The 24,212-nt window shown below is 44.4% G+C and overlaps 1 protein-coding gene across 1 annotated transcript in view; it reads right to left on the reverse strand.

Annotated features, from left to right (window-relative positions):
• The window catches only part of LOC115654217 (nucleolar RNA helicase 2-like), a 46,428-nt gene that overhangs the window by 2,350 nt on the left and 19,866 nt on the right, over nucleotides 1–24,212 (reverse strand). Inside the window, exons 7-14 of the mRNA XM_030568123.1 lie at nucleotides 19,296–19,441; nucleotides 18,022–18,171; nucleotides 10,946–11,107; nucleotides 9,999–10,118; nucleotides 8,003–8,076; nucleotides 7,613–7,772; nucleotides 3,140–3,274; nucleotides 740–784 (exon numbers count right to left, since the gene is read on the reverse strand). Coding sequence (XP_030423983.1) covers nucleotides 740–784; nucleotides 3,140–3,274; nucleotides 7,613–7,772; nucleotides 8,003–8,076; nucleotides 9,999–10,118; nucleotides 10,946–11,107; nucleotides 18,022–18,171; nucleotides 19,296–19,441 — 992 coding nt within the window. The remainder of the gene's footprint in view (nucleotides 1–739; nucleotides 785–3,139; nucleotides 3,275–7,612; nucleotides 7,773–8,002; nucleotides 8,077–9,998; nucleotides 10,119–10,945; nucleotides 11,108–18,021; nucleotides 18,172–19,295; nucleotides 19,442–24,212) is intronic.

The following is a 24,212-nucleotide window of genomic DNA, read 5'->3' on the forward strand; positions in this document are numbered from 1 at the left end:
AAGGAGTTATAGAGCAGTCTCAAAAAGTAGAGGTGGCATCCCTTCCCCCCTCTCCTGAAACAGGAGTGAAGCTATAAAGGGAGCTGGAAAAGCCATCAACACCCTCAAGACCCACCTCTGGACCAGGACTTGCCACCACTTTAGGACTCTAGTCTGAGTCAGTGCTGAAGTTGGGAGTAGGAAAGCACTGGGGGCACAATCCTGAATGAAGGTAGGAAGACTGGGGGACCTCTGCATGGGGCAACGAATGGCTGGAGTGGGAACCCTAAAAATTGGAAAACCAGACCCTCAAAGGAGCAATAATTACAGTAGATTTGATTGGCAGGAATTTGTTTTTGGAGAAGAGCAAGAAAAACCTTAGTTGCAAATAGGGAAAACTGACTAAGTTGTTGATCTGGAAGCATTGAGAGAATTCCATTTTAGTTTGTGAAAAACGTTGTGGGGCAATAGGTAGAAGTGGGAAGGAAATGAATATAAGTTGAAGTGATGAGAACCCAATTCTGACAAAAGGAAAACTGGATTAAGAAATCATTTGTGGAGGAAATCCATTTTGATTTGGGGCAAAATGAAGTTATGACAGGGAACTGCTTTTGATGTAATGGTAAGAACTGGTTCTGGCTACAGAGTTCAGTCTGCCAGCAGTGACAGGGAGGTGAGGGGATCCACAAGATGGTCTAAACTATGAAAATGTTTGGGAACCCCTACCATAAATTAAGAATTACTGAAATAAAGAGAATACCTGTATTTGTCTAAGATCCACTGCAAGAATATCAAAACACACACCCTAAAAAAAAAAAAAAAAAGTTTCAAGTGGATACCAGAAAATCTAGACCTTGTAATCCATAATTTCAGGTAACACTGAAGTATTTGTTAAGGTACACAACCTTTAGGTAATAGAGACATAGTTTAATAAAAGACATCTGTGAACTTTTACTTTCTGATGTCAAGTTTAACTTACTTAATATTTGCGAGCTAAAGCAATTTTACCTTTGGAAAAAAACTGACACATGGAGCAGCACAATGTTTTTCACAACTATAGTGCCTTTCATCCAAGATCTCAAACTATTTCACAGGAATTAAGCAGTTCAGCACAGCGGCTTTTACATCATGTTCTTCATTAATTCTTCCCTAGATAACATTTTCTCTTTCTTGCAGAGCCACTTCTTTCCATACATATTTTCTTACTTCTCACCAATATTATTCTTCCTTTCCTAAAATGTTGTCCACTGTCTCCAGTGGCTCAGATTGTCAATTCTTTTCGACAAGGAACATTTGAGCTAAGCAGATAGATGTATATGTTTACTGTGGATTTAAAACATTCAAATGTAGAATGTAAACTTCATTAAATGTTTATTTCAGTCAGGGAAGAAAGGATCCTAAAACAGTAGGTCACGAGATCAGTGAAGGTAACACCACAAATACTATCACAAAAATTCACAGTTTACAAAGACAAAGAACTAGAGCAGAGGTCCCCAAACTGTGGGGTGTGCCCCCTTAGGGGGGCACACAGAGAACTGTTTGGTGGGGGCATGGCTGGGGCACAGGCCAGCCCCCACGCAGGGCAGGGCAGGAAGCACCATCCAGCTCCGCTCCTGGCCCCGCCCTCACCTGTGGCCCCAGTCTCCTTACCCACCCCTCTCTCCCACCAGAATCGCAGCTCTGCTCTTGCCCTGGCTGGGAGTGGGACATGGATGAAGTAAGGGGTGTGTGTGACCCTGAAAAGTTTGGGGACACTGAACTAGAGCAATCCAGTTTAGAATTGACAGTAGAAAGCTCTAGTGCCATAAGTGTCCTGAAAAGGGATTTTAGAACTGGAAATTACTTACCAAGAAAAAAAATAGTTGGTGAACCATGTATGAAATTCTGACAATATTTAGAAGCCCTGCCTTCTGAAAGTTATATTTCTGAAGGAAATAATATTGACTCCATACTTATCTCAGGAGTCAGTAGGAGAGGATTTTTCTTTAAAAACAGTTTCTAAATGCCAATGCATTATCATACAACTGTATTCTAAATGCTGAATGGAAGGGTGAAGTTAAACTAAGAAAGACTTATGAAAATGAAAAAAATATAGTGATTTGGTCTATAATTTTATTCTTCCTTGAAGTCAATCTTTATAAATGGATTAGCCTACAAAAAGTTGGTTTTATATCTACCCAAGTCATCCTCACAATTTGTGGCTTTACAATATTTTCCTTTCAAAAAAGTACTTCTCCCCTATTGCTGTGTGACCCATACACATAGGGAAAATTGATTATAAAGATGAAATGGTAAAAATGCCTCCTTGATCTACAGCGTTGTCAAGCACACAAAGTAAACCTAAAGAGATTAAAAAAACGTTTCTCTAGTCTTTCACTTTTAGGTGTTACTTTTAATAAAAGATTGACAGATGTATGATATCAAAATTGACAGCGTCCCCTCAATAAAAGCCATTTATCTGATATTTACTATGAGCACTAAGCACAGTACCAGTGTCCATAGGCCCTGACTTCCTCTCTACCTGGGGGAATTCTTGATCCCACCCTCTGCCCAAGCCCCCACCCCAGGCTCCACCCCCACTCTGCCCTTCTCCCAAGGCCCCACCCCATCTCTTCCCCCCGAGCATGCCCTATCCCTGCTCCTCTGCCTCCTTCCCTGTGCCTCCTGCATTCCCCGGAACAGCTACTCCATGGTGTGCAGGAGGTGCTTGGAGGGAGGAGTTGATCAGCGGGGCCCCTGGTGGACGGGAGGCACTGGGGAGGGAGTTGGCGTGGGAATAGCTTGGCTACCCATGCGTGCTAAGCACTCGTTAATTTTATTCCATGGGTGCTCCAGCCCTGAAGCACCCATCGAGTCTGTACTTATGCCAGTGTCCACTACATTTAGTGGTTTACTTGTCTGGATATTTACATTGAAATTAAATTAAGCCCCTCCCTCAACAGAGTATCTTGTGGCACTGTAGTGACCCCACTGACTATAAACTGCTGCATTATTAGATCAAAGATTACTATGTCCAGCCCCTCCTCAGCCAGAGAAAGGGTGACTTGACAATCAGGCCTTGAACTGTAGAGGGAATAAGTCTCTCCTGCCTTTTAAGAAGACATCTATAAACTTAAGAGCATAGTAAGCAAAACTATAAAGACTGATTGTTGCATCTTACCATTTTTCCCTTGAGAAGACACATTCTGTTCACTTTCCTATCTATTTCATCACCCAGCTGTTCTCTTAGTCCTCGCCAGGCATAGTTTATGTTGTTTATCTCTTCTGAGCATTGCAATGTCATTGTTACAAATCCCTGAAGGATAAAAAGGCAATACATGCTCAGAGTAAAAAGGAATAACCTCAATACATTCCCTGAATACTGATCAGCATGCATCTAATGAATCTGCATATTCAGAATTTATAAAAGGTTATTAGAGGGCAAATATGTAGATTTGAAGACAAATAGATGGTGGACAGACATGACATTTTGGTGCATTAATACATATGTAACACTTCCAGCTTCACTATCACGTCTGTAAAGTTTGTATTGCCAGAAGCAATGCAGAGAGGCTGTTGAATGTAAGGAAACTGAAAGATTCTATATAAAAAACCGGAAATAGTAATATCTTTTGTATATTTTATATTGAAATAAAAAAAAACCCTGACAGAATTAAATACACAGTCCAATTAAAATGGCAGATGATCCACACCTTAACAGAGTCCATACAACCCCACTAAATATCCCCTTCTCATAAAGCCTTAATTTCCCCAAATAATTCCACACTTGAATCAAGCAAGCCTCAAATGTCCACTCAAGTCAGTTTTGTAGCATGTCCCCAAAGATATAGCATGTGCTATTTTGGGCCAAAGAGAGATGTAAACTCCAAAGTCAGAGGACAGTCAGCAGCTACCAGGAGCTGATTCAAATGCCAGGATAGTTCAATCAGGTGATGGCAATTGTGCTAATATTGCATAGGGAGACAGATGGTTCCCAAGTAGGCAGATGAGGTATTTAGGGCTTTATAGTCACAACCAATATCTGAAATTCCAGCGGGAAACTAAGTCAGCCAATGCAGATTCCAGAGCATTAGAACTATGTGCTTACAGCAAGACACTCACTTAAGTGTGTGGCTGCCTTTTACCCCAGTTTCAGGCTAGGTTTATATTAGCAGTGCTTTATTGGAATGCTATACTGTCAGGGTTCCTTCCGCACTCTGAACTCTAGGGTACAGATGTGGGGACCCACATGAAAGACCCCCTAAACTTATTTCTACCAGCTTAGGTAAAACCTGGTATGCTGCCACCACCAAGTGATTTAACAAGAAACAGGGAAAGGACAACTTGGAGTTCCTCTTACCCCAAAATATCCCACCAAGCCCTTATACCCCGTTTCCTGGGGAAGCTTGAGAATAATATCCTAGCCAATTGGTTACAAAGAGATTAAAGACCCAACCCCCTGGGTCTTTGGACAATGGAAAAATCAGTCAGATTCTTAAAAGAAGGATTTTAATAAAAGGAAAAGGTAAAAATCATCTCTGTAAAATCAGGACAGAAAATAACTTCACAGAGTAATCAGATTCAAAGAGCCCAGAGGAACCCCCTCTAGCCAAAGTTACAACAAAACAGGGATAAACCTCCCTCTAGCAAAGGGAACATTCACAACTTGAGAAAACAAAGATAACTAATACGCCTTGCCTGGCTGTTACTTACAAGTTTGAAATGAAAGAGACTTGTTCAGAAAGATTTGGAGAACATGGATTGATGTCTGGTCCCTCTTAGTCCCAAGAGCGAACACCACCAAAACAAAGAGCACAAAACTAAAGCCTCTCTCCCGCCAAGATATCAAAGTATCTTGTCCCCTTATTGGTCCTTTGGGTCAGGTGTCAGCCAGGTTACCTGAGCTTCTTAACCCTTTACAGGTAAAAGGATTTTGGTGCCTCTCACCAGGAAGGATTTTATAGTATTGTATACAGGACGGTTGTTACCCTTCCCTTTACAGTTATGACATATACCAATAAAGCACTCCTAATGCGGACACAGCTATTTGTAGCAAACTTGTGTTTTGTACCATAGTTTTTCTGATAAAAATCCAGCTTTGCAAGTATAGCTGCATTTACACTAGAGTCTTCTCATGGCACAGCTATGTCAGTCAGGGATCACACCTATTCACACCCCTGACCAACACATCTATGCCAGCAGAAGTCTGTAGTATAGACATAGCCTTAGTTTGAGTTGTTTAAGGTGTAGCCCTACAAAGCACAGTGCTGCAGTCTCATCAGTAGTAACATGTGCATCCAAATAAAAGCATCAACTTCCCAATTAGACCCAGATGGTCCCAGCCACTGCTACTGTAGGCTCATGTAATAGCAGCTGGAAGCGTAAGATGACCTTCACAGTGAACTTGTATTATTTGCTAATCACTCAGAGAGGTCAATATAATCTGCACCATAACCCCTGGTTACAGGGACGGCTTTAGGCCGATTCGCCCGATTCCTGGGAATCAGGCCCCGCGCTTTAAGCATCTTTTAAATTGTTTTACTTACCCTGGCTGCGGTCTGCTCCGGGGTCTTCCATGGCCCCGCTCCCCTGACCAAAGCGCCAGCAGGAGCGCGACAAGCCCAGCAGCCCCGGCTGGAGCTTCGGCCGGAGCACGACAAGCCCCGCGGACCCAGCTGGAGCTTCGGCCGGAGCACGGTAAGTCCCGTGGTCCCGGCTAGAGCTCCAGCCGGAGCGTCGCAAGCCCTGCGGCCCCGCTTTCCTGGCTGGAGCTCCGACTGGAGCGCGGCAAGCACCGTGCCCCCGGCTGGAGCTCCAGGCCCTTTAAATAGCCCCCAGAGCCCTGCGGTAGCAGGGGGCTCTGGGGGCTATTTAAAGGGCCAGGGCTCCAGTTGCCTCTGCCACCCCAGTCCTTTAAATAGCCGCCGGAGCCCTGCCGCCCCAATGCATTTCCCAGGGCTCCCAGAGCTATTTAAAAGGTCCAGGGCGGGGTAGAAGCAAGGGAGTCCCGGGCCCTTTAAAGCCCCCAGAGCCCTGGGATAACGGGGGGCTTGGGGGCTTTTTAAAGGGCTGGGGCTCCAGCTGCCTATGCTGCACCCCCTGCCCTGCCCGCACCAGCCCCGCCCCCCGCTGCCTGCAGCCAGCTCTGCACCCCCTGCCCACAGCCAGTCCCTACCAAACCCCCTGCCCTGTCTCCAGCCAACCCCTGCTGCACCCCCCGCCTGAAGCCAGCCAGTCCCATACTCCTGTCTCCAGCCCTGCCAACCCCTGCTGCACCCCCCTGTGGCCCTGCCTGAAGCCAGCCCGCCCCACACTCCCCTGTCTCCAGCCAGCCCCGCATCCCTTGCCCTGCCTGCAGCCAGACCCTACCTCCAGTCAGCCCCTGCCCTGCCTCGAACCAGCCCCATGTCCACTGCTGCCCTGCAGTTCCCAGGCCAGTAACCTGCACACCTGCTTCAATGAGGGGGGCAGGAAGCAGCGGGAACCCACACATGTGAAACGGCAGTCATTAATAACCAATCAACAGCATATATGATGCAATGTACATAATATACAATTTTATTCTTTATATAGTTATGGAAAGTAAATAATACATGGAAGAAATGGAAGGGTTTTTTTTTTTTCTTTTACACTTTTTTCTTTTTAAGTTATCCCTGCCAGGGCCCCGCCGAAAGTGTTCGAATTGGGCCCCACACTTCCTAAAGCCGGCCCTGCCTGGTTACTTCCCCCAACCAACCTCTGATTACCTCAGTTTTCTCTGGATTGAGGTTAAACTTGCATCCAGACCCTAATCACTAATATATAAGATATAGATATAGATATAGAGATATGAAAACAACCCACTAACTCACTAACTGCACCCCTTGGGTTAGATGACAGAGTGAGAAAGAGCACACGTGTGCTGAAAACACTTATATCCAGGCCCCCTTCCATGACCTTTTAACACCAATAAACAGGAAGGTAGTAAGATGAGATCTCTGCAGCAGAAGTTAAAGGAAACTATGCTGGGATCTATGAAGAAAGAATGAAGCCACCTCATGGCAGCCCTGTGTCTGCAATCAAGTCTACACCTCAATTAAAATATCTAATGCAGCTGATCTAGTAAGTCAGATGACACCTGATCTTTATCCATGGCTAGGAGGAATACCACCACTGAAATTTCAATGCTATGACCAAGTTCAAAACCAGGACAATGACAAGAATCTAGAAGATCTAAGCTATATAGATTCAGAGTTCTCACCAAAGTATTTTCCATAATAAAAGTTTAGAAAAGGGATTGTAATTGGGTCAGATAGTTACCATTAAATAATGGTAGGAACAAGCTTGTACACATAATGTGAGTGTTCAGAATTCTACCTTCCTTAGAGGAAATTACAGTCTCTACTGACAAAGGACCCCAAACTTCCTCTATATGTAAACTACCTGTACTTATTAGCTATTTCTATTCCATGAATGGGGAATTACAAGCAGTTCATGCTAGTGTCAGAAGTCAGTCTTATTATGGGAGAACAAGCTTGTCTATAACCACCAAATGTGTTCAGGAAATTATATTTCTTCTAGTTAGACTGTAGCTTCATGTAAATTATACCAAACATGCTCACATTCAGATATTTTAAATCCAAGATTTTGACAAAAATAAACTAAATATTCTTACCACGTCTGAGTTGAGCAAGGAACGCTGTTCAATGGAAGTAGCCCCAGAAATATGGGCTAGTGCTGCAGCCAGAGCTTCAACTGCCCCCTTTTCCTCTATCAGCCCCTGAGCTGACTCTTTGAAATAGTCAATGGCAGTTTGAGGAACAGAATCCAAACACCTAAATATTTAAAAGCAAGAACGTCACTTGGCAAAAGGCAAAATTTAGACACTGGAATCTGGGAGCTATGGGATAGATGAGAAATTGCAAGAGACCCAAACTTGATCAACTGATATCCATGAACAATTTATTTCATGGTCATCTCAGACAAATGTATGGCAAGAGACAATCCAAAGAGTTATTATTAATGAGAATGATATGATGACAAGATCAAGGGTCACTGAACATACCTGATGGCATCTTTGCTGGAAGCCTTTATTATATCTGTTGCGGTAGGAACACCTATACGCTTAAATGTAATTCCCTGCAATTAAGAGAAAATGGAAGAATAGGAAGTTTACAGACTGTTTAGAACTGTATTATAGCCAACTAATGCTGGAATTCAGTTCAATAAGCATTTACCCTTAAATTTCCTTTTCTTTTTCAACTGAATAGTTGACAAAACTATATATTGTGCACATTTTTTACAAAGCACTCTGACATGGAGGTTAGCCTCGCCTTAAGTTTCCTATGTGAATTCCTTGGACGAAACATGCTCAGAACCTAATTAAGGAGACACTGTTGGGTTAAAATTAATATTTAGAGAGACAGGATGCTCTACTGTACTAGTAACAATTTAGATTAAAATACTCATTTTGGCAATTATTTTTCACTATTTCACTCAGCTTACCCGTGAAAATTGGTTAGTCTATTTCACTTTTTTTCCCAATCAGTTTAATCTATTTCACTAATTTTCAAGGATGCTGCAATGTTTGGTTAACGTGACTACAGGGAAATGATGTTCCCTGAAAAGAAGGAAACTATTTCCCCTGGAAGCTTTTTAAAATGTGTGTTTCTGTTGAATCTAAACTGAGGAGGCACCCTCCCTCGAACATAATTTCATCAAGTGGCACTGACATACAAAAATTCTCAAGTCCATTGCTATTAGTTTGTCTTAACTACATATCACAGGTTGTTAGCTGTTTAAGGAAGGTAATCACCTCACATTGTCAGTATGCAAGAACTAAAAGCAATGCCAAGTGTTTCTTGAATGGACACACAAATATAAGCTTCTTTACCATCAAAGACTGATTTTGATATCAAAATCACCTATTTCATGTCTAACTACTCGCTTTGTCTATTTTGAAATCTCATGAAAAGATTCCCCATGAACAAAAACAGAAGTTCTAAACAAAACTGTAAATTAAAATAAGTCAAACTTAAAATTTACTTTAGTGAAGTATATGCTATTACACAGCCTTTATGTCAAGAAGTTTCACCCTTAACTCAGCAGATATGTCTGCACTGAAGAAGAAGAAGAAAAAAAGTCAATTCTTAACTTAGATAACCTAACTTAGGTGAGCCAAACCTGGGTTTAAATTTCAGTGAAGACACAACAGGTTGGCATTTAACTTGGGTTGGCAGCTTGAGTTCAACCCCAAGCTCTCATATTGTCTTGAACCCAAGCTGCTACCTCAATTAAAAGCCAAGTTGTTGTGTTTTCACTACAATTTAAACTCAAGTTAGCTAATTTGGGCCAGATAACCTGAATTAAGAACACATGTTTTTTGCAATGCAGACATAAACTAAGTGCTCAGAGTCTTGTGAAACTTGAAACAAAAGCATAACACTTACCCTATATACTCGTTCATTAGCCCGTTTGTTTATAAGCTGACTCCCCAAGATGGTTCAGTAAAAATAGCAAAAAACTGTACGACCCTTTCATAAGCTGACCCTATATTTCAGGGGTTGGCAAACTTTGGCTCCTGGCCCGTTAGCGTAAGCCACTAGCAGGCCTGGACATTCTGTTTACCTGGACCATCTGCAGGCATGGAGCCCCTGGGCTCCCTGTGGACACGGTTTGCTGTTCCCAGCCAATAGGAGCTGCAGGAAGTGGCGCACCACTTCCCGCAGCTCCCATTGGCGGGGAACAGCAAACCGCGTACACAAGGAGCCAAGGGGCTCCATGCCTGCAGACGTTCCAGGTAAACAAAATGACAATGTATTAGAAATTCAATTCAATGATTCCATAGAGTTTAAAATCATCAAATTTTGGTGTAGGTGGGTGACAAGTGATTATCCAGTAAAAGGAAAAAGGGAAAACCAACTACACTTCAGTTAGAGGGTAGTGCTCACTGTACGCTTCATAACAATCTGATTATCAAATAGTGTATGGATTGCAGGATTTTATGAGCTATCCTAACACACTACATACATAAAGTGCACATGACTAAAATGATACTGTACTGCTTTTTGTTCCACATGTCTTAGCTGACTTTCTTCCTTTCGCTGATAAAAACAGACACACATCCCAGTCCGTCCAGCTCGGCCTGTGCGCCCAGAACGATGAATATACGACTCCACATCCTTCAAGAAAAATACCTTTATTACTTTTGTAGTTAGTCAATTCACTAAGGTCCATGGAAGCTATTACATTAGTGTTTGGAGATATATTATAATAAATTGTATCTGAGAAATTACTTAATTTTTTTTTAAAGTCAAACTAGGTAAAAAAAATACCCATCATCCTAGGTTAAATATTACTCAGAGCTTAAGTTACAAGCCTAGGACAAGTATGTGTTACTATGCTTCTATCATCATAGGGAATTCAAGTAAAGGTTTCAATTTGCTCTTGTGCAACTCTACATATAGCTAAATACCACACATCACACTTACCACAGTGTACAGGATGAGACATCAGCATGTCCCCAGCTAAGCTGAATAAACCTAGGTCTTGTCCGTATTCGCTTAACTTCATTCAGGGTTCTCTCTCTCCATTGGGCTCTTCTTCCCATCCAATTATGTTGCTCTTGGTAGCCATTCCATTCTACTGCCTCTCCAAATTCTTTTCAAATTTACCACCACACACTGCTTCGGAGGGCAGGATTTTAGTCAACTTTGCTCAACAGTTAATACATCAAACAGAACTAGAGCCTTGCCAGAGCTCATCAGAAGGCATTTTAAAAGGAAACACCTCTAAAAGGTACCATGGACTCTACAACTGATGCATCCTAAGTTGTATTCTGATCAGGAGACTACCTCTGGTTACTATAAGCTTCCTTACAGCAAAACTATAATAAGAACTATGTGTGTGGTGAATACCACTATTTAAATGTTACTTTATCGATCACATTAAAACAAATAGAGGACTACTGCATATATTACAAAAGACACACAACATACCCATCTCCTACCTTCGGTGGTGAACTTTGTACAACCAGGTCAACTTCAGGGATATCTAAACCGCGGGCAGCTACATTAGTTGCAACCAGAACTTTAAACACTCCATTTCTAAAACCTTTCAATGTTATCTCCCTTTGATTCTGAGGAATGTCACCATGCAGTGACTGGCAATCCTGTAAAACAAGATTATTATGACAGTGTATAAAAGGCCCTACGCTACAGGAAGGATACTGAAAAACTGAAATATTTTAGTTTACATGGCAAAAAATTATGTCAATACTTAGCTTTTTATACAATGCTTTTTATCCTTATAGCCCAAACTGCTTTACAAAGAAGTAGGAAAGCATTATTCCCATTTTACTGATTAGGATATGGAAGCAACAGGTATCTTGCCACAGCCACACAGAGTCAGTGTCAGAGCTAGATCTAGAACCCTGTCCCAGCTTCCAATCCAGTGCTCTATCCAACAGGCTTTGTTGACGTCCCAAAATAAAACATAAAAGCTACCTCTAACGCAGTTCTAGTCACATTATTGTGCCACTATATCATCAATGTCATTTAGCTGCCTTTTGTTAGAAAGATACACAGCCTATGCTCCCGTCAAAAGAAGCATGGACAAAAGTACCAGTAATTCTTAAAGGATAAAAATGATTTTTTAAAAATGACTAAAAAAAGGAGTTTAAAAATAATCATCTTTTAGACACCCACACATCTGCCTGAAAGTTTCTTTACCTATTATTACAAACAGCCAAAATTAACATAACTGAAAGATTAGAGAATATTGTTTCTTTATTTTGTGCACTTGAAAGCATTTTATGCATAGTCAGGGCTGATCTACACCAGAAGGTTACACTGATCCAGCTACATTGCTCAGGGGTGTGAAAAATCCACACTGCTGAGCAACAGTCAGCTAAGTCCCCACATAGACAGCATTAGGTCAATGGAAGAATTTTTCCACCAAACTAGCTACCACCTCTTAGGGGGACAGATTTACTGCATTGACCGAAGAACCCTCTCATCACTGTAGTAAGTATCTACACTGAAGCTCTACAGTGACACAGCCCCAATGCTGTGCTGCGTCCGTGTTTTTAAGTGTAGACGTAGCCTCAGTTTTTCTTTTTGTTGTCTTCCATACAGGAACAGAGAAAGATTATAAACCACAAATTGGATAAGGGCTCAGGGACCACTATAGGACCTAAATTCTTTAAAAATGATTACATTTCAGATTGATGCTGCTTTGTAGAGGGTATGGATATGTATTCCTCCAGCAAGCTGATATATTAAGATACTAAAACAAAAACAGCTGAAAATATTTTTTCTTCTACCCGCCAAGATCAGAGTTCTGCATTTCCCATGCAACTGGTGATATCACTAAGAGAATGCAGGAAAAGGCTCCATGCTCAGGTTTAGTTGTTAGTGAGGTCATCTAATAGTTCAGGAGTGTTTTTCTCCTGCACACAGTTGTGGCAGGTAAAAGCGTCTCAGTTCCCCCCAAAAAGTAAAATGCCATACTACTTTCTATTCATGCTGTAATGGATCTGATTGAATCAATTATTAAAATCAATACCATGCAGATTGGAGTTGTACTAGGATGATATTTACCACTAAGGGATTTACTGCAATACAAGCACTCATCACTAATGTTAGGGTGATTTGCTGATGCACCACTATCTCAAATGCTAGTATCAGCACTAAAATCAACTATATTCAGTTCTCTGCAGACTTAGAAATAAGAACTGAAGACCTCTATTCTGTGACTCTAGAAAGTCTGAGAATCCCCCTTTTTTCATGCCCCAATACAGATTTAAATTAAGCTAATTTCAAATTCCTCATAAAACAGTTAATAATGAATGTAATAAAACCCTAGTAATTAATAACTAATGAATGTAATAACCCCTAGTAATTAATAACTAAAGTAACAAAACAGAAGCAACCCCTAGTAACTGACACTTCTTACAAGAGGTGCATCCCAGCCAGTCACTGTGCTAGTGTCATAGTACGTTAACCACACTGTGAACTGCTGCCAGAGTAACTCCCATGACTACAAATCACCTTCCAAAAGATATATCAGAACCTTCATTGTTGTCACAAAAGAGATTACTCATCTTCTTCGAAATGTGTTGCAGATGTATGTATGTGCATGGCCTGTGCACCATGTCAGAATTTTCCTTACTGGTATGCATAGTGGCAGTCCCATCCACTGCCAGGTTCCTCATACTCTGACTTCAGAGCATAACCTGCAGAACTCCTCTTTCAGCTTCTTCACACTGGAAGCCATTGGTAGAATCCAGTGCAGGGAAGAAGGGTGGGTTGTATAATGAATATATGTGACATCTCAAACAACTGTTACAAGGTAACTGTTTTTAATTCAAGTACTTGCATACATCTATTACACTGTAGGTGACTCCCAAGTGTTATCCCAGGCAGTGGATGACTTGACTGCAGGACCTCTGTTCCTACAGTTGTATCTTCACTCAATGTGGCAGACAACACATAATATTTGGTGCATATATGAACAGAAGACCACTCTGCCACCCTACATATGACTATAACCAGAACATGTGCCACAATTGCTGCCGAGGCCAAAATGTGCTCTGGTTGAGCATGCCATGAGTTCATCAGGAGGCTCCCTCTAACAGCGTAAGAGTCTGAACAGTGACTGATTGAACTTTCATACACTGCATAAGAAACTCAAAAGGGCTTTGTCTATTCCAAGTGAAAAGCCAGATCTCAATGAACATCCAGGCAGGGGAAGTCTTCACTCCTTGTGGCTTTGGGAAGAAAACTGGCAGCTATACAGTCAATTCAGATAGAAATTAGATACTACTTGCAAGAGAAATTTAGATGTGGTCTAAGTTGAACATTGTCCTTGTAGGTGTGTATGTCAGATCAGTGACCAATGCACTCTCCTAGTAGAAACAATGGCTACTAAGAAAACTACCTACCACGTGTAGAAGTGTGCACAATGCTAAAAGCACAAAAAGAGTGTCCAACAGAGCAGATAATGCTAAACTGTAATCTCAAGAAGGTGTTTCTACTTGCCAGGAACCTAACTATCTATCTAGACCTTTCAGAAATCTGGTTGTGATAGTAAGACTAATTTCACTCACTCTGTCTATGTGAGGCTGGATCACTCAAATAGTCACCAGATGTACCCACTGACTCAAGGACCTCTTGATGCCAGCTGGGAGAGGGTACAGGGATGCATAAGGGTTAGAAGGACCCCTGGGTCTGGTATTTACATTCTAGTTCACCAAGGACTGTCACATAAGTCTGAGACACACTGGTCATCATAATCTTTGAAAAATGTACGCACAGATAATATGTAAAGACATATGCACATATACACTGGAAATTATGCAGATAAGGCAGGGGTGGGCAAACTTTTTGGCCCAAGGGTGACATCGGCGTTGCAAAACTGTATGGAGGGCTGGGTAGGGAAGGCTGTGCCTCCCCCAACAGCCTGGCTCCTGCCCCCATTCACCTCCTCCCACTTCCTGCCCCCTGACTGCTCCTCTCAGAACCCCCGACCCATCCGACGCCCCCGCTCCTTGTCCCCTAAGCGCTCCCTCCTGGGACCCCGGCCCCAACTGCCCTCCACCCTCTATTCAACTCCCCCTGCTCCCTGTCCCCTGACTGCCCCCCCAGAACCTGTGCCCTATCCAACCATCCCTTGCTCTCTTACTGCCCCTGGGGACTCCCTGTCCCTTTTCCAACCTCCCGCCCCCATATTATGCTGCTCAGAGCAGCAAAAGCTTGCAGCCCCGCTGTAGCCAGCCACGCCGCCCATGCTGCTCAGCAGGAGCAGTGGGCCAGAGTGCTGGCAGCGAGGTGAGGTGGGGGAGGGGCTGCGGACTAGCTTCCATGGGCTGTAGTTTGCCCACCTCTGGTATAAAGCCTTGTAGTTAAAGGCAGGTCATCCAGTGGAGACAGACTCCTTCAGACAGGAGATGGGAGACACCTATCTTACAATAGAAGTTTATTAGCATACTAGTCAAATGCTAATGAAGGAAAATTAACAGGAATGAGACAAACAGCAGGGTAACTGGCAACACAGAATTGCACACTTGCCATAGGATAAGTTTTTCCTATAAGAAATGATGAGCTTTTTGGCACCTGTGTTTTCAGGGGGGGGGGGTATGAGGTGTAGCCTTAGCCCAGCTCTACTGGCTCCTCTCATTCATCATGGCCACAACTAAAGAGCCACATGTGGGATGTAAATAAAAAACCATTCAAACTGCTGGGATGAAACCTGGCATTTACGGTTCCATTTGTTTGGCCACAACTGGAATGGAGAAATGGTTTGCCAGAAGGTTTCAGCTGCCTGTAAAATGGCTTCATTGACAGGCAGGGCTGCCTTTCCTGCTACAGTTAGTAGAGACTGTTGATCAGCTCATAAGTATTCTCTTCCACTAGCTCAGCTTGGATGCCCAGGGAAGCTGCTGCTCTCCTGGGAAGCTCCTGATGTCTTAAAGTCACAGCAGGGATGATGCCTCTGGTATCAGAGCCTCTTCAGATGAGGAGGAGGATGCCTAAAGGGGAGGCACTGGAGATTGCTCCCAAGGTTGATCCTGTAGTACTGGGGCAGGCTCCAGCTCTGGAGCAAGGTGAGGCAAGTCCTGAGCTTGAACATACAAAGGCTTATCACTACCAACCATGTCGGCAGTCTCAGTACCAGTAAGAGAAGGGTGTGTGTGTGTGTGTAATCTAGATACTGGAAGCACCGGGGCCTAGTCATGACTGGCCCAAACGTCCCAATCTGTGGTTGAAGTCTTCTTTAACCCATGCCAGTGAGTGCAGGAATGAGTTCAGGAGGAAAGATCTGAACACTCTGTCAATACCCAGAAAGCCTACCTCAAAGCTTGACGAAGAATCTGGGAATTCCAAAAGGCAGCGTGGCATGATACCAGGAAGGGTCTTCTGTGACCTCAATTTATATTTGCATCAGGGGCATGGTATCAAGTGAAGCATGGATGGCTTCCTAGCTGCTGGTAATATGCAGTGTGGAAGATCTGGCACCAAACCAGAAGGAAAGAGCCAATACCAAGCCTGAAGCTGGCGGCTCCAAAACAGAGCATTCTAGTACAAAGAGTCTTGACAACTGCACTAGTCCTTGACAGGGAACTTTGCCCTGAAGCAACAGTGACTGTAGTACTGACAGGCATAATAAGTCCCTGGCTGTGGCACATAGGCACCGACTCCATGGGTGCTCTGAGGCTAGAGCACCCACAGGGAAAAATTAGTGGGTGCTCTGCACCCACTGGCAGCCAAGCTGCCTACCTCCCAGCGCTTCCTGCTTAGGACTTTCCAGGAGGAACGGGGGAGGAGTGGGGACGCAGTGCGCTTAGGGGAGGAGGCAGAGAAAAGGCGGGGCAGGGGAGGGGACTTGGGGAAAAAGGGTGGGATGAGGGCAGGGTGATGGCGGGGCCAGGGGGTGCCGAGCACCCACTGGGAACAGTGGAAGTTGGTGCCTGTGCCGTGACATTAACCTCTGGTTTAGTCAGTATGGACATAGGCTGCTGTCCCACTGCGATCAGGAACAACTCCCTTGGTTGCAACCAAGGGAGCCAGTCTCGATAGTCTCTGGGAGGGCACCAGAGTTGATGGCTCAAGTATCTCTGTATTAGCCAGTACTGGGCAGTAGGGAGCCAAAGGGCACACTCCACCATTGGTACCAGAGCATCCATCTGTAGAGAAGTCCCATGTACCAGACTTTGAATAGCATGATGCCAACTTTTTCTTCTGTTTCTGAGACCAGGAAGTCTTAGGCCTCAAAGACAACAGCACCACAGACAGGTGTCTCCTAGGGCTCCTGTCTGTAGGACAAACCAAGGAAGCACTGCAAGAGAGAGTAGAAAAACTTCACTTGATGATCAGTAAGGTTCCAATACTGGTCTAATGCCAGCCACCTTCACAATGTAATGGAGATGTCCATCCATTAGCTTCTTTGTCCTGATCTTGAAAGCACTTGAGACTGCACAAATAAAGGTCACTGACAAGCACAAGCTTTCTGCAACCCAAGCAAGTTTTAAAATCTGGGAATTTTGGCATATGCTCCCTCAGTACCACGTGGGGCATGGATGCCCTGCTGACTGGAAAAAAAAATAAGAACAAAAAATTTGTATTTAAAATACAACAAAGTTAAATAAAAATTTTAAGCATGAGGTGACAAAAAGGAGTGCCACTAGGTAAAAAAATTTTTGTTGACAAGGAACACAAATGCTCTGACCACAGAAGTTAAGAAAGAACCAAAGGAGGGGCAGGACAATTCTTCCCTTTATACTCTCACTTTGGAGCATGAGGAGCTCAGCTGTGGATGCTGGCAACCCTTACAGTAACCTCTAAGAAAGACTCTTCAGCACCATAGGGGAATCCAACATTTAAGACTACAATGCTGTAGACCAGGGATGGGTTACATTTTTGGCCAGGGACTAGAAATTGTATGGCAGGCCATGAATGATCACAAAATTGGGGTTGGGGTGCGGGCTCTGGGGTGGGGCTGGGGATGAGGAGTTTGGTGTGTAGAAGGGTGCTCCAGGCTGGGATCAAGGGGTTTGGAGAGCAGGAGGGGGATCAAGGGGGCAGGGGCGTGGGGAGAGGCTCAGGGGTACAGGCTCCAAGTGGCGCTTACTTCAAGTGGCTCCCAGAAGCAGTGATATATCCCTTCTTCAGCTCCTATGTGGAGGCGTGGCCAGGTGGCTCTGCACACAACACCACCCCTGCAGCTCCCATTGGAGTGCAGGAACGGGAGTGGGACAGCCTCCAACCCAGCACCCTGGCCAGAGCAGTGTGGGGCAGCCTCCAACCCAGCACCCCGGCTGGAGCGCCAGAGCATGGCCAAGTCATTGGTGCGGCCCCTGACCCACGGGGCCATAGTTTGCCCACCCCGGCTGTAGACTCTTGGCTGATATTGGTAGTTATATCAAAATTCTGAAACCACATGATAGTTCAGTTACCTCCTGCCAAATTTTGCCTTGTCCCCATAGAAAGAACATTACGCTCTTGCAGATTTAGTAAGCATGTGTCTGATGCCAGCCCCATGTTGATAAACAACATACTACCTTGCAAAATAACTAAGACGGCATACCTGTTTAATAGAATTATTCAGGGCCAGTTCATTTGCTTCCTTTTTGGTTTCACAAAAGACTATGGTCCGTCCATGACTGCCACTGTAAACCTGAATGACATCTCCAATAACTGCTGCTTTTTGAGACCAGTGACACTCTATAGCCAAATGCTGTTGAAGAAATATTCTACCATTTAGCTGGCAGAAAAAAAACCTTAAATAAAGTCAAGTTTTAAAAATATTTAGAATCTATTTGAAAATGTAGACTCCAATATAAGTACAAAGATGTTATCCTTTGAGGAATGTGTTCAGATTGCACAGAATTAGATTAGACATACTATTAAAATATGTCAAAGCAATCAAATGCAGAGATCTGTTTTGCCCAGTATGATTAGAAAAAAACAGAACAGGTGTGGTCATAGGATGAAAAATTAGATTTGTTCCAAACAAGTTTCCCCACAGAGAGAAACCAACAATGAGCTGATCTTCCACAAAGTAGAGTCAGGTATACATAATTCCACCCCCTGCCCATATTTTATTTTTTTTATATATAGATATAGATATTTACTAGAGATTTATGGAAAGTTACATAAAAACAATCCATATTTTGAAGATAATGGTTTAATTAAAATCAATTCTTTGTGACAATGGATTTTGGCATTTTTCAGTCCTACTGAAGAAACCATATTGTGCCGTACTGATCAGTCAAAAATAAGTTTAAGGGTAAACTATTTAAATGGAAGTGTCTACTTTGTCAAGTAAAGAACAATTTAACTAGTTTGTTTTTAATATTTAAGTGCTTATACTGTGTCCAGCACTGTGGTAACTGAATACATATCAAAGAGTGTCTTCAATAGGGTGGCACACCTTGCAGCGTTTGAAGTGGCACTGTGAAAGCAGATACTTCCAGCCAGAAGACTAGGTGATTTTTAATTTAATAAGCCTACTGCTTCAAAGGGGAAGGTCAAAAGTCAAAGTACATGCTAAGACCAGAAATAGCAAAGGTTAACAACAGAGAATGGTGTTGAATAACTAACTTTGCTTTAGCTATGAGTAAGATCACCAGCTATTTCAGGAGAAAATATAGACATTTCACATTTACAAAAAATAGTTTGAGTAGCTGTAATAAGATCTGTACCAAAAGAGTATTACATTTCAAACTATATTTCCAAGTTACACCAATAAGAAAGATATATTTGTGATGTATTTTCAAATTCATACCATAATAAAGTATACGTAACATGGAAAAACAGAAAAAGGAACTAAAAATATGCCACACTGGCCAAGTTACTTACTTCTACAGTCACAGCAGCTTTCTGAGTCCTCTTCCCGATGAGGTCAACCTGTTCATATCTGAATTTCATGTATTTCTTAGCCACATCATATACCCAATGTGGGCAAGTTGCAGAAAACAGCAATGTCTGGGGATTGTCTTCAGAATCTTTAAAAAAAAAAAAAAAATCTGTTTTATGACCTTGGTATCTAAAATCCTAAAGTGGCATGTTGATTCAGGCCAAATTTTCCCCATGTACTCTTGTGATGCTTCAGATACATAAAATATGGACAACATTCTATTCGAGTTGTCTTCATGATGACCGGTACTCTAAGCTGCTGTACTCTTTTCCAACCATTCTGGAAAGTGCTAACTTTTGATCCAACTTCCAGATGAGTAGAGTTAAACATACCTCCCTTGGGTGTTAACACTGAGCCATGTCAGTAAAGTAGAAGAGGGTTTTTCTTTTGAGCAACATAAGGTATTTTTGCCTCCACCCTCATAGTAAGTGTGCAGCCATCTTGTTTAAGAGGGGAGGTAAAAAACTCCATGTATATATGTAGACTATAGCTTACCAGGCCACCAGACCAACTCAAAAGCACCACTTTTTCTTTTAAGTTAAAAAAACAAACAAACAAACCAAGATCCAACTACTAGTACTATTCAGTAAGCTGCTCTGACACCCACACAAGACAAAAGTAATGTTTGTGACACTGGCAGACTAGATGCCTGCTCATTCCAAGGAGTCACCGAACCCTGACAAATGAGTAACTGGAAATCAGTCCGGCGCACCTGTGTGCTAGCATTGTTAAAATAGATGTTAAGTTGATAAGAACATGTCTGGACTTTATGAAATGCTCGTGAATTGTTGCATGCATTACTCTCACTTGTAATATGTTACCATTTCATAAGACGAGGTGGCCAAACTTACTGATCCTCCAAGCTGCATATGACAATCTTCAGAAGTCCAAGAGCTGAGGCATACTTGCCAGGACTCAGGGCTTCGGCTCTGCAGGAAGCACCTGACAGAGCACAGGACTTTACCCCACTCCTGCTGAAGTCCCAAGACTCTCCTCCCCATTGGGAAGAAACCCCTACCTCACCATCCCACTGCAAGGCAGAGGTCCCGAGTTCCCCTACCCAGTCTGGTAGATGGAGAACAGGGGGGTAGTGGGAGGCTCTGTGAGCCACACCTTAATGGTAAAAGAACCACATGTAACTCATGAGCCAGTTTGGCCATCCCTGTTATAAGGTAATATTTAAGTGTTTGCTTTGTAACTATAAAAGTGTTTGCTATGAAACTAGAAACCTCCCATCCCACTCAGTCATGAGAGAAGCATTACCAAGCATGAAATACTAGTTTACCACAAGAGGAGTCATCTGCCCAACAAAAGGCCTACTGAGACTAGACAAACCATTGTAGAACATCAGTGGACAAAAGATTTTGCTGATTGCTCCCCCCACACCAATGAAGAGGGGATGTGCACAAACCCTCTGTGACCCTACAGCCCATATTCTTCATAGAGATATTATATGAATATGGCATAACTAAGATATATTTGTAACACACTGTGCCTCGAGGGAACACCCTGCACTCCCATATTCATCCTTATAATATGATTTTGTAGTATTCAATGCAAAGTTTGTCATGTCGTGTGTCTTCGGAAGGCTCACGATGCACTGAACATTGTTGTTACAGTAATGATATAGGTTATAATTTCATGTATATAGTTATGAGGCTGAAAACGTATCCTCATAGCTTAAAGCAAGCCCAGGAAAAAACTCTTGAAGAACAGAGAGGCAGTTCACACCTCATCAGGGCAGGTATGGGACAAATCCAGCCTCACAGGAACAAAGGACGCTGGCCTAGGCAGCAACAAAAGGATCTGTTGGACTGAGTGAGTCATCCCCCATTCCTTTGATCAGTTTGAGTCTGCAATGAGGTAATGCTCACCTGACTCTGAAGGTGGGGGGGCAAAGCCAAGGTGGAAGAAAGGGCATGATAAAAGGGAGAGAAATTTGCCACGCTCTCTCTCTCTTCCACCTGCATCTACAGACACCACATCAAGCAACTGAAGCGCTGATCAAAGGGGAGAGCCTGGCTGAAGAGCAACCAGCCAGCCTGTGGTAAGACGTATCTAAGTTTGTAAGGACATTGAAAGCGTTAAGTTCAGCTTAGAATGCATGTTGCTTTTATTTTCATTTGACCAAATCTGACTTGTTATGTTTTGACTTATAAGCACTTAAAATTTATCTTTGTAGTTAATAAATCTGTTTGTTTAGTCTACCTGAAGCAGTCCATTTGATCTGAACTGTATCAGAGACTCCCCTTGGGATAACAAGCATGGTACATATCAATTTCTTTGTTAAATTGACAAACTCATATAAGCTTGCAGCATCCAGCAGGCATAACTGGACATTGCAAGACTGAAGTTCCAAGGGTTGTGTCTGGGACCAAAGATATTGGCTAGTGTCAATCGGTTGCACAATCTAAGGAGCAGCTTACATGCCAGAGGTGAATAGCCCAGAAGTGGAGGTTCTCACAGCAGAGCAGGGTAAGGCTGGCTCCCAGAGTCTAGGGCCTTGGCTACACTACAGAGTTGCAGCGCTGGTGAGGGGGTTACAGCGCTGCAACTTAGGATGTGTACACACTTGCACAGCACGGCCAGCGCTGCAACTCCCTGGTTGCAGCGCTGGCTGTACACCCGGTCGAGCCTCGAGTGTAGAGGATCCAGCGCTGGTGATCCAGCACTGGTCAGCAAGTGTAGACACCCACCAGCGTTTTTATTGACCTCCGTGGCATAAGCAGGTATCCCAGTATACCTTAGAAGCCTCTCTGGTAATCATGCAAACTCCACTGCCCTGGGCTCACCTGACCCCTCCTTTAAATTCCCTGGGAATTTTAAAAATCCCCTTCCTGTTTGCTCAGCCAGGTGTGGAGTGCAATTAAATCAATCACTCAGCGACCATGCCTCCACGCACCAAACGAGCCCCAGCATGGACCAATGCAGAGCTGCAGGACCTCATAAGTGTTTGGGGAGAGGAGGCTGTGCAAGCACAGCTGCACTCCAGAAGGAGAAATTATGATACCTATGGGCAGATATCGCAGTCCTTGATGAGAAGGGGCCCTGAACGGGACACGTTGCAGTGCAGGGTCAAAATTAAAGAGCTGAGGAGTGCTTACTGCAAAGTTCGTGAGGGAAATCGCCGCTCAGTAGCTGCCCCCACGACCTGCCGTTTTTACCAGGAGCTGGATGCCATACTTGGGTGTGACCCCACTGCCAATCCTAGGAGCACGATGGAGAGTTCAGAGCAGGGAGAAGTGGGGGAGGTTGTAGAGGACGGCAACAGTGAGGCTACTGGCGTGGAGGGAGACCCCCAGAGTCCCAGGACACATGCAGACAGGAGCTCTTCTCAAGCCACGAGGAGGCTAGCCAGTCGCAGCAGCAGGAAGTTGATGGTGAGGAAGAAACTGAGGATCGTGCTCGGGGTAAGTAGATTTTTATGTTTTGGGAGAGGAGGATTTTGGTTACGGCTGCCTGCATGCATGCCTAAACGTGGAACAGCCCATTGATTTGCTCTATCACATCTCTGTAATCTGCCTCGGTAATCTCTTGAAAAGTTGCAGCAAGAGCGTTTACAATTTGCTTTCTCAAGTTGATCAGGAGAGCCACCGTGGTCCCTCTCCCGGTCGGGCTAACTTGTCCGATCCACTGTGCAGCGAGGGGTGGGGGGACCATGGCTGCACACAGGCAAGCTGCATAGGGGCCAGGGTGTTATCCACATTCCTGTAGAAGACCCTCCCTCTCTTCCCAGGTAACACGCAGCAGTGATATGTCTGGCAGTAGGAAACCCTGTTGAGAATTTAGGGATACTTGAGTGCAGGGCGCCAGGTTCGCGTTTCCCCAGCCTATTGCACTCTGTTGTTAACCCCCCCCCCCAGCACGTAGCCAGCCACACGGTGCGCTCCGGTGTTATGCACCCCTCCTCCAAGCAGGCATCCAGCACCGCGGTGCGCTCCGGTGTTCCCCACCCCTCCTCCAAGCAGGCATCCAGCACCGCGGTGCGCTCCGGTGTTCACACCCCCCCTCCCAGCACGTAGGCATCCACGCGGTGTGCTCCAGTGTTATGCACCCCCCTCCAAGCAGGCATCCAGCACTGCGGTGTGCTCCGGTGTTATGCACCCCCCTCCAAGCAGGCATCCAGCACCGCGGTGCGCTCCGGTGTTATGCACCCCCCTCCAAGCAGGCATCCAGCACCGCGGTGCGCTCCGGTGTTATGCACCCCCCTCCAAGCAGGCATCCAGCACCGCGGTGCACTCCGGTGTTCACCACCCCCACTCCCAGCATGTAGGCATCCACGCAGTGTGCTCCAGTGTTATGCACCCCCCTCCAAGCAGGCATCCAGCACCGCGGTGCGCTCCGGTGTTCACCACCCCCCCTCCCAGCATGTAGACATCCACGCGGTGTGCTCCGGTGTTATGCACCCCCCTCCAAGCAGGCATCCAGCACCGCGGTGCGCTCCGGTGTTCCCCCCCCCCAAGCAGGCATCCAGCACCGCGGTGCTTTCCCCCCCGCCCCCCCAAGCAGCTCACCACCTTCCTGTTCACTACTGTCCCCTCTTCAGGACACCAGCTACCTCCTGTACCCATTGCAGATAAACCCCATTGGTCAATTCCCACTCCCAAGGGGAAATCAGGGGAAAACCACTCACCCCATTGCTCGCCATGACTTAGCTTCCCTGCCCTCTCTGTGTTATGTGAGGTATGTGAGAAGGATGCTACCAAAAGTCCAAAAAGTCCTTCACTGTGTGATAATAAACAATGTAGCCTCTGTGTATTACATGGTTCTATCTCTCTTTTTTCTAGTGACCTTGACGACTGCAGCCGGATCACCGGCCTCACGTAGGTTGCAGAACTTGAGACGGAATCCCAGAAAAT

Source organism: Gopherus evgoodei, chromosome 7, assembly GCF_007399415.2.
Source record: "Gopherus evgoodei ecotype Sinaloan lineage chromosome 7, rGopEvg1_v1.p, whole genome shotgun sequence".
Taxonomy (NCBI): domain Eukaryota; kingdom Metazoa; phylum Chordata; order Testudines; family Testudinidae; genus Gopherus; species Gopherus evgoodei.